This window comes from Salminus brasiliensis, chromosome 16 (assembly GCF_030463535.1).
Source record: "Salminus brasiliensis chromosome 16, fSalBra1.hap2, whole genome shotgun sequence".
In the NCBI taxonomy this organism is placed as follows: Eukaryota; Metazoa; Chordata; class Actinopteri; order Characiformes; family Bryconidae; genus Salminus; species Salminus brasiliensis.
The window spans coordinates 22,951,725-22,963,357 of record NC_132893.1 but is presented as its reverse complement, the minus strand read 5'-3'; the positions used below and the strand labels follow the sequence as shown (position 1 = coordinate 22,963,357).

The window sequence follows — 11,633 nt, the reverse complement described above, 5'->3', positions numbered from 1 at the left end:
CCATTGGCACCTAAGGTTCATTGAGGTCCCATATCTGTTGTGGTGGCATAAGGGGGTATGCCGCTGTTTTTTTTTAAATGCTTTTTGAAGCTTTAACCTCACAACAGTGGATCTTTAAAGAATTGAATCTATTGAAAGGATGTTTAGGGAAACAAAAGTAGTTCTTCCATTGCTTCACTCTGAAGAACCCTTTCACGCATGACATCATCACTGGCACACAAACAACACTGTATCTTCTTATCAAAATGTCAGAATGAATGGGCGAATAGAAATGCTCCAAAATTACTTGGGATAAAAAAATACATTGACTTCCATTGAAGATTGAGAAGCTTTTTTCCATCTCCTGTAAAATTGTTTTTTTTTTTTGTTTTTTTTTTTGAGATACAAGGTTTTGCGTGACACTGATGATATGCCTGCTTCTTCATAGTTTGGGTTCCCAGAGACTCCAATGCAGAAAATGTAAAATCCCACTAAGCACTCATTTGAAAACTAATCTATTTCTCCCCCTTTCGTTTGTTTTCCTTCTTTTTATCTAATTAAAACCGTTTATACAGAAAATGATCAAAGCCTTAATCCCTCCTTTTTCCACAGAGCACATTTGAGAAAGATGAAAATCTGTAAATGACCATAAAACATCAACATCACCAAATGATGAAGAAATCTATGGTTAATGCCAGAGCAATCACGATCAAGGAAAATAAAAAGCAGTGTTGCTAAGATACACTATGTGGACACCTGCTCATTCAGAGTTTCAGAGCTAAAATCAAGGGCACTAAAAAAAAACTCATTCTGCTTCTGTTGGAATAAATGTCTCTACTTTATGGGAAAGACTTTCTACTAGATTTTAGAGCATTGATGTGAGGATTTGGTTGCATTCAGCAACCAGAGCATAAGTGAGGTTAAGATGTTGGATGATCACCAACCATCGTTCCAGTGAACACAGTTCCACTGCTTCACAGTTTAATGCTGGGGGGCTTCATGCCCCTCTAGCCCATGCCTGGCATTAGGCAGCATGGTGCCAGCATCTGCTGCATTTTTATCTGCTCCAGAGAGTCCTACTCTATTGGCAGTACTTAAAGAAGCTGAATGCATTTATTATAAGGGGACATATAGTGTATGTGTGCTTTCACAGATAAATAAGAGAAAAAAGAAAGGTGCTGCAAAGGGTTGTTTGAGCAGTGCCACAGAAGAACCATTTTGGTTTTGTAAAGAACCATGAAATATGTGTAAGGAACCTTTTGAAGTTTGAAATATAGAACCAAAAGAGGTTCTTCTGTGACATCACTCATTGTACTACTTGTGGCACCTTGTAGGTTTTATTTATTTATTTTTATTTTTTAAAGAAACATGGTCTGCAGTCCCCAAAACAACATGGCGAGGAAGGTTAGGAGAGTCGACTGTAAAATTACAGGTGTGTCCTGTAAATGTTCTCCCTTGTCAGATCAAAGTGGAAAGGAGTCATTCCGCCTCGCATCTGCAATTAAACAAAAGAGACACTCGCCACACTCCCTAATTAGCGTCTATAGCAGGGAAGAGGCAGCGCGCGCACTCCACTTTGCCGTTCCGCTAAAGGGACACGCATGAGCAGCACTGACAGACACGGCTTGCGGGAATAAGAAGTGCGCGAGTTAAGTAGTGAGGCTCAAAAGCAAGCTGTGATTTCCTACCGCAAACAAACCCGGTGCCATCTGCGAGCGAGGATATGAAGGAGGCAACTGTCCTCCTAATTAAAGACCCCCTGTTCCACTCCGGCAAAATGGGTTTAAACGCAGCCCTCTGTCTGGCTCGGCTGATTGTTCGACACTGACGGACGTCTAGAGCCGCTGAGGTGTTTTTAGAGGCGATGTGTGAATTACATTCAGGAACGCGTCTCCCGTTCGGCTGAAAGGCAGACATCAAAACATCTCCAAAAAGTGTGGCCCGCCGAGGGCGGAGAGGATGAAAGGGAATGTCGAGACAGAGTGTCAGTCAGTGTCAGATTGATATCTGTGGGTTTTTATTTATGTATTTATTTATTTATTTATTTAGATTTTTTTTTCTCTCAAATTTTTTACCCCAGCTTTGCATACTGGAAAGCTTTCCAGTGCCGGAGCCATACTTTAGGCTCTTCTCGATGACAAATGACACCTTTAAATGGATCCGGGACAAGTGGCTGAAAAAAAAAAAAGAGTTGGCAAGAGCTAGAAATTGCTCATGAGGAAATTAGCATTTGAAAAGCAGCCATTAATGTGGGTGAATATTCATCTTAAGCGGGAACATACATAAATCTAATAAATAATGTGACAGCCGTGCATCTCCAGACTCCACCTCGCGCCTTTGTCAGAGGCCTATTACTGCTCATCATCAGCACAAAAGAGGGAAGCGAGGGAGCTATCGGCTTTTGTCTTGGAAATTTGCTCCGAATTGAAAATACAAGCGGAATAAAAAAAAAAGCAACAACAAACAAACAAACGGTTACAATTGCTTGCGCTTGTGTTTTGCCTCGTGTGAGCGGAACCCTGGTGGAGTTCTTTATCTGACTTCCCAGGATCTGCCTTCTGGAACTCACACCGAGCTGTCATTCCTCCACCCAGCCAAAACCAGGAATAAATAAGCATATTGACAGAGCAAATTAACATGACATGACATTTCTTGGCTGGGGAGGGGGGATTTGGAGTGCCAACCAGACCACCAAAGAACGGTGCAAAGTACATGAAGCGCATGAGCTGCCATACAGAACCTTGCTGAAAATAGTCATGTATGCTGTTCAGCCAGCATGACCGAGCCGGTCAACCAGCATGACTAGCATCACTAAGCTGGACAACCAGCATGACTAACATCACCAAGCTGGTCAACCAGCATGACTAGCATCACTAAGCTGGACAATGAACATGACCAAGCTGGAGAACCATCATGAGCATCATCACCAAGCTGGTGCTGTATTTTCCCCTGTTCTCACCAGCTACACTGTGCATCTGATCATGCCTTCAGGATACTGCACTGTGGTTCCATTTTTTGGGGGGTTGCTGGAAAAAAAGTCCGTAAAGGGAGTGTTGCCTAACTCGATACTGATTCTCATCCTTCATAATACAAACCTCATGATGGGCTCTGGAATGTAATAAAGCAAAAGTAGAAGAAAATATTCTGAACTTTATTACACAGAACAGATACAGTATTCTTTTTTTACTCATTCTCCAATAGAAAAGAAAAGAAAAATAATAATAATAATAATACAACTACGTCTGTGCATGCACATGAAGTTCACCGAAGTCTGGGGAGACGCTTCCTCTCAATTTTCTACAGTTTCAACAGGTTAGAGACAAGCCAGAGAAATAAAAAGCCAATATACAGTACGTCTGAAAAAAGACAGTGAGATACTACTCAGCAAGAAATACTGTGGATCAGATACACTGCAGATATTATTATTATTATTATTATTATTATTAATAATATTCATAGTGGTTAGAACCATTTCTTAACAGATCATTTAAAACAGACCCAACAACATGAACTTTTTGTTGATTTGTTGTTCAAATCTGAAGTTTTAACCACAATTAGTAAATACTGGCAAATATTTACTGACTACAGTTAGATAATACTAGATATTAAAATGACTGCCAATACAGTATCTGAATGTACAAAGGAATTGAGGTGAATATTCAGATACACATTCTGCATACAGCAGTTCTTTGATATTTAAAGGTACAATCAGGACAATTCAGAGCTGAACTGAACATAAACTAATGTCAAATTAGCTGGTTTGTGTACGTTTTACACCGTTTGTCCATTTCTGAAGTGAAAAAAGTAAACATTTATAGAAAAATGACAATAATAATAATGCAGTTCTGCTATTTTTGTTTAACTTAATAAGCAGAAAAAAGAAAATGGTAATTGTGGCATGTACAAATGTCTGGACACCAAGAACTCGATTAACCTGTTAGTTCTTGGTTGATTCATTAGGACTGCTTGAGCAAAAATATGAAGAATTGCTATAAGGAATTTGTTACAGATTAAATTCCAGAATGTAATTAGTTCCCAGACTCTTCACACCCAGTGCTAACGCTCAGTAACCATGGGATGCTTATTTTCTTTTTCATAGGAAAGCTCATTTTTGCTTTCTAAGTAGAGTACATTTATTAAAAAATCTGAAATGGCAGTAAAGGGGAACTGTGGAAGGCAAGGCAAGATTCGGAAGACCAAGAAAATTATTGTAGAACTGCTTGTAGCCTATGCTGATCTCAAAGACAAAAGCTAAACACCCCATATTACAACAAATGGTCTGTGAGAAGGTTTAGGTTTAGGTGCACTATTCTACTGTGCAGCATTGCTTTAACTAACATTGTCTGCATTGAAACAAGTCTTCAGAAGGAAGCATTACTTGTGATCTAACTGAAAAAGTTAGCAAAATAACATCAGGGGTGTTTTCTGGAAACAAACACCTGTGGTATTTGTAGAGATGAGCCGCATTTCATAAAAAGCTGTTGATTGCAGAAGTGGGTCAATTATGCTTTGAAGTTGTGTGATAGCCAGTGGCACAGGTAGATGGATGAATGGATAGTTGAGAAACCGATCTGAAAAGAAGCTTCAGAAATGTCAAAAATCAGATGCTAGACTAGGAATGGCCCTTAAGTTAAAGAAGAAAGACTCTGCATATGCAAGCTATGATATCAGCCAAAGGGGGTGTGATTTTCTGCAGTGTTTACTTTTTTTCACTTCAGAAATAAATATCTATGCAATTTGTCTCGGGGTGCCCAACATTTTTACCTAGAACTGTATATGCTTGTCATGGACTGACAGACCTTCTACAATCTGTTCAGAGCAACAAAGGCTGCTGTTCTCTACTACGTGGAACCTGAAGAATATTGTGTCTATAAAGGTGTGAAAATTATCCAAAGCAGAAGAACAGATTTCCAAAGCGTCCGGACTGGAACTGTATGCTATAATGTGCAGTGGGTGTGGTACAATATGAATTATGACGCTGGTGGAAACAATAGCGTTTCAAACTGTACTATTAAATTCAGCTGATTGGTGACATCAGTTGGTGTCAACTGCATTTCCACTTCATTAGGAACAGCACTACCAAAAAACCCCAAAACAAAACAAACCAAAAAAAAAACAATCTGAAAAAAGTCAATTGACTCGATATTAGTTACCAAAAGTGTACACAGTAATACCCTATAGTACAATCTATATGTTTACAATAAGTCACTTTATTATCTTTACAAAATTGAACAGAACTTCAGCTTTTAACAGAATTGTGGCTTAGATTGATTTCCAACCAGTGGTTTCCAGCATATGCAAATGAATACGCTTGGTTAGAATGATCTAGAACAACATGCCTTGCATATGTCGAACTGTTTGAAATCAGGACAGTCATTCTGTTCAAACTGACCATGTACACATCTACAAACATGTACACATGTTGAGGAAGGACTTGCATGACCCATTTCCAGTGTTTTACTGTTAACTGACACTAATTATAACAACAGTTTCCATTTTTAGGTTCCTTTTTTTATTGATTTCTTTCTTTTTAGACATGCACGAAAGGCACAATGCTAGCAAAATAATTCAATATTCGTCTCTACATCTCACCCCGTTTAACCAGTAAATGAACTTTCTAGTGCAGAAAAAAGAATCAGGTGATTTCAGATTGCATATTAGTAAGTTTTGTTGTTGTTGTTGTTGTTGTTCTCTTGTGCAGATGACAGTGCATCAATATGAACCTCCTCACTGAAAAGGTCTACTCTTCTCTGTCCTTTAACGTTTGTGTCGCTAACAAAATTCCTGTAGTATCATAGTAGTATTGGTGCAATGTAAGAAACTTCTAGTCCTAAAACAGTCGGTTCGCATTGAAGCCTTTTGATCGCAACTAACAATTAGTCATATTGCATTCATGCATGCTGGAAAAAACTCTCACCGCAGGTCGAATAAAAGATCTCTCGACCACCACAAGTTAACACCAGAACATTAAAATGCAGGTCTACACAATACATTTAGATTACACTGTGGCCACCACTCAGATCACCATCATCTAGTGCAATTAAAATAGGTCTCGTAGCACATGCACAACACTACAGACATTACCCAACTGAATCCACAGCTTTGAAGTATCTTCCAGCTCTCAGACCTGCGTAGCTAATTTGAAGTCCAAATGAAACCATATGAGAAACATTAAAGTGAAGGTTTGCACTCTGGGTTTTTTTCCCTAACCCCAATGCAGTCGATCAGCCAAGACATGGTTGGTGTCTGATGTTTGTCCCGTAGTTTTGCAATTGAGTTACAAGGCTAATGTAGCTACTAGCTAGTGCATAATGAATGAATATCAGGGAAAAACTAAAAACAACTGATAAACAGCCGAACTGATCTTATACTTCTAGTAGAACAGTTCGGAACAGTGCTCATTATAAAAAATGTGAACTATGTAATATGCATATGTGTACTGTGATGAAACTGTTCTGTCAGGCTAATGTAGCTGTACACTTCTGATTAGCATTATGCAAACTTTCTACCTTTGAGTAATCTCTTATAGACATGCTATCAACATTTATTCAAATAAAAACATTAACTTTGCTTCTAACACCAGCCATTTTTAAAATTACAAATGAGTCAAAAATGTATTGGGCAAATTAGTCAAAGTAGGGTTAACTGTCCCAAACTGAGACTATTATTGAGTTGTGACAATCGCTAAAAGATATGATAAATTAATTCCAATTAATTCAACAGAATTATACTGTGTTTGTATTGTGTATTTAATTCTAAATAATCTTAATATCTGCATCCAAATGATTTAGACAGGTGGTTTACAAGCTCCTAAGCTAAGCACAATTCAATTAAAACATATCTTATTTACATGACATCTATAGTATATATAATATATATTTTGCAATATGCAACACCTCTTGGACCTGGCTTGTACCTCAATTACTATACTCACTCAGGTTTTGCAGGCTAAATATTCTCCTCAAGGGGGCGCTATTAGCGCTCGAAAAGATTTTGGTTCTTTGCATCAATAACACTTGTGTTTGTGCTGATTAATTAGTGCAAAAGTAAACTTCAGATATGTTGAATTTATATGGGTATGAACTTCTCTCATTGTTGCAGGCTGACTAGCTCTTACTATAAGTATTTTACATGCCTCAAATTGGTGTAAAACACCAACTTTTGGCAAAAAAGTTAGATTAATGATTTAAAAAAACAGAACTAAACAGGTTGAATCTGGAAGAATAGCTGGCTGATTGCTGCCAAAATGTATAGATGATATTGTTTTGGGTTACGAGAAAATCTACATTAATTTTCTTAATTTTAAAGAGATTTCAGATACACTGTTATGCAAGTGAGCTCAATATTGCACATAATATATATTACATTGCATTGTGGGACTGTTACAGAGCACTACGATTACAGACACAAATGTCTGAACTCTAAATTAGTGCACTATATAGTGAACATGGCACAGTTTTGGACACTGCTTTAGTCTTTGCTGGAGGCCATATGTATATCTTGGCTGGTCGACTGTGTTTGGGTAAGTTGTATAAATGAAACTGTAAATGGCCAAACAATCACTTTAATGCTGCTTTGTGGAGCTGAGCTATTTGTACGAATGTTCAGTGGTGCTTGGTCCCCTTCACCATCCTCATTGTTTGGTGCTGCTAGGGCTCATTGAGGAGACGGTCAAATTCCTCTGTGCACATAGTCTCATTTCTAAGCTCTAACTAAGCTCTATGCATGTGTGTGTGTGTGTGTGTGTGTGTGTGTGTGTGTGTGTGTGTGTGTGTGTGTGCACGTTCTGTTAGCTCGCGTAATGTCATGGGCTGATAACTGTCTCTCTTTGGGAAGCATCCAAATCTCCTCATTAAGGTGTTGACTGCGTTCCAGGTCAGCTTTTAGAGACAGAGTAACAGGTGCGGAGGTGTGACAGAGAAAATGGCGAGCTTATCAAGGTTACATATCAACACTAGGAGACATCAGTGCAGGAAGATTCTCGGGGGGGGGATGTGCTCCAAGGAAAGGAAAGAAATTGATAAAAAGAAAATAGCTGATCTGTATCTTCTACTGTAGGTATGGTTCTACATGGTGTGTACATGATGAAATGTGAATTATGTGAATATGCGTATTTATAGTATAATAAAATTTCATGTATACATTTGAAAACCATTTCTTGGAACACAGCATTCAGCAAACAATAGTCTTGGCCTTATGTTTAATATCCTTTTAGCCGTAAGCATTGACATTCACAGCCACACACAAATGAAAGTCATCCCTTAAAACCTGAGAAAGAACACTGGTAAAATACCTCAACCGAGTGTACAGACAAAGAAAGAAACCTTAAAGAAAAAAAAGAAACAGGGAGGAGGCAGATGTGTGTTCTGAAGGAGGTGAGAACAATAAGAAAGTCTTGTGTCATATGTCAGACAGCTTGATTAAATTATTTTGCAATAGGCAGTCCAATTTAGGCCTCTGCATTTCGTGCCCCCTTCCAGCTAAAGCATATGGAGATAACAGCTCACTCTGCACACAAACGCTGCATCACATTCTGCAAATCCATTGCACCTCCTACTTTCTAAACATACACATGTGTCTATATTTGCTGTAAAGAAAGTCTAAAATAAATGGTAACTCTTTCTTTTATAGTTGTAGGTATTAACCAGGCAAGCGTGTGGCGCAAACTGCTAGCATATCAGGCTAATATTTTGTGTCACATGGGGTGGTGATTTCCAAGACAGCTTACTAGCTAAACTAGACTACAGCGAGATTCCCAAGAGGTTCTACACACTTAAAAAGAAATGGCCCCTTAAGTGATGCAGTAGAAAAAACATTTTTGTTCCATAAAGAATCATATTTACAATAGAGATACCTTTAAATTGGAAAAGTGAAGGATTTTAGACCTTTAAAAGGTTCTTCACACATCACCATTACAAATGTGCTTTCAAACCAAAAGTGGTTCTTCTATGGTATCACTAAGAGAACCTTCTGAAGCACCTTTATTTTTAGGAATGTAGGTATTAATGGGGTAAGTGTAAGGTACAGACTCCAATCCAAATAATAATAGGATTAATACAGATGAACTACATTAAGCAGAGATGACAGAATGTTCTAGATAATAAACTGCTAAACAACATAGTACAGTATCTCTTAGAAAAAACTGACATAAGAGGACAGTAAGCACTGTTTATTACCTATTCGAATCTGAACCTGGACTGTAAAAGAAATAAATCATTGTTACAGCGGGTCCTTTCCATTAACTTTACCTTTTTCTGATAATAGTGGTAAGTATCAAGACAGAATGGCTTAATTATACTGAGCTGCCTGTTAACTGGGTAAGTTATGTGCAGTTATTTTGGGTAATTAGCTTTAACAATGTTAAAACATGGTAAAATGTAAGGTAAAAATGTAAATGTTCCATAGTTGGATAAATATGTGGAGTAACAAAGTGGACAAAGTACAGTCTTGTACTGTTCACAAGGCTACGGACAATAAAAATCTAACCTCAAAGGTACAACATGGTCCTTAAGGTCCAATAATGCACCTTAACCTCTTGAGCCTTAAGTTTATTATTTGTTATTAACCTCTTGAGAGCCTGTGTCCTCATATAGGGACATTACATTTCTGCTTCTCTGCACCATGATACTTAATTTTTTAAAACTTTGACCCTTTGGCCTCATTTGATAGAATTGTTTTTGCAAAAACACCTTCCTGCACAAAGACCAAATTTAGTTTGTATACTTGTTAGGTCCTACTAATCCCAAATAGGAGAAATTAAAAAGCAAAAGCAAAAGTCCAGGTCTCAGGAAGCTAATCCTCGTGCAGAAATGACTGTGTATTATTTGATAACCATTTGCTTTAGCATATCTTGTGGAGTCCCACAGGGCTCTATGTTGGGGCCTATGATAGTGTTGTTAATTATGGTAGTAATGTAGTTATGTACAGGTTTTATTAAACCTGTGCATTTTAAACAGTTCAATTATGTGTGTTTATAGTTTGTTTAGTGTTCATGTGTATGTATTCTGTATTTTTATTGTATATATATTTGTGTTTTTACAACCATAAGGAACTATGCAACTAAGTTTTTCACTCACGTTTACACCTGTGTTAATGTGATGTGACAACAGAATTGATTTGACTGTGCCTCGAGTATGGGCATACTCGGTCTAAGGGTTTAAGATTTACTTCTTTCACTTTCACTTTAAAGGTGCATAAAGTAACAGTGATAAGAGTTTACAATAAAACAGTCTGGAATCAATGCAACTTAAAAGTAACTATAATGGAATATGGTACAGTTGTGTTTCCTAACTACAGGTACTGAAGACATCAACCTTCAAAGAACCACCCAAGTGACAGTATGGTACCTCTTTTCCTGAGAGTGTACCTTTGGAGCTTGTACCTCACACAGTAGCCTGGTTATTACCTGAAGCGTAAAGGACTGTAAAAGAAAGTGTTACCGTACATATGTCTAAAAGAGCAGGTAAGGTGGTGACTAGCCTACATTGCCTGTGTGTGTGTTGTAATGTAGCTGTGATTCTTTAGGAATCTGAATGACATTAATGGCAACAACAGTATTTAATGAGGAATGGACACTACAGTACGCACCAGACTGTTTTCAGGAAGTGAGCTATATTACGCATAGGTTGACCTTACTCATATTTGAATAAACTGTAAGTATTCCACTGTATACGTCTGTACAGGTACAGTAAATCATATATCACATCATTTTTTTGCACTTTTGTTGATTATTTAAAAAAACAAAACAAAAGTAATCTCATGTTATTTTACAAGGAACTCTGACGTGACACAGAAATTCTCAATTCACACACTTGAATACTGAGCAAAACCAGCCAGTTTTTTTTTCTTTCACGATCACATGACTTTTTGCTGTTCTTTTACATACAAAAGGTTGGAGAGACACACACTGTGGTTCTACTATTACCTCTAACCATTTAATCAAAGAACCTTTATGCAGTCTCATATTCTCTTAGGACAGACTCATATTAGCCCAGATTACACACAACCCAATTTCCTACCCCCCAAAAATAACTGTAAGGCAAAGTAAAAAATCAAAACAAAGACAATAATAATAATAATAATAATAATAATAATAATAACTGAAATGAAATCTGCTCTATTATTGGGCCTTTGAGTCTGTCTGTGTGTAATGCCGAGTGAAGCTGATGCAGGGGATGGTCTCTAGCATCAAAACTTGCTCAGGTAAAAGAGAGCGAGAGCGAGCAGCAGGTGGAGGGAGATGGATGGACAAAGTGCAGCGCTGTTCACATCATGCATCGCTCCTGCACCTGTGGAGACAGAAAGAGGGAGAACTCAGTGCTCGCACTGACCCTACATAACTCAATACTGTGAGTGTAAGCGAGTAAGTAAGAGGTCTGCAGAACATTTCACATCTGAGAATTTCCTGACTGTGTGATACTAGTGTGTCACGAATGCAAGCATATGTATGCAATACACCCCAAAATCGAATGAACGAAACAATAAAAATAGGGGGCGCTAGTAGTTGCAATCATTCATTTTCTTATCCACTTGTTCATGGTCAGGGTTGTGGAGGGTCCGGAGACTGTAAATATTTTATGTTACACAGGTTGGTGAACGTAGTGTTAGAAGTCTTGGCCCAGGACTAATATTGGCGTAGTGTGGTGTGCCTGCCT

The 11,633-nt window shown here is 38.0% G+C and overlaps 1 protein-coding gene across 2 annotated transcripts in view; it reads right to left on the bottom strand.

The window, feature by feature from the left end:
• Positions 1-3,111: 3,111 nt before the first annotated feature.
• opcml (opioid binding protein/cell adhesion molecule-like) overlaps positions 3,112-11,633 on the bottom strand; it is a 284,204-nt gene continuing 275,682 nt past the window's right edge. For both annotated transcript variants that reach the window (XM_072658162.1, XM_072658161.1), the window contains one exon: positions 3,112-11,267. In XM_072658162.1, the coding sequence (XP_072514263.1) occupies positions 11,167-11,267 (101 nt within the window). In that variant the 3' untranslated portion in view covers positions 3,112-11,166. The remainder of the gene's footprint in view (positions 11,268-11,633) is intronic.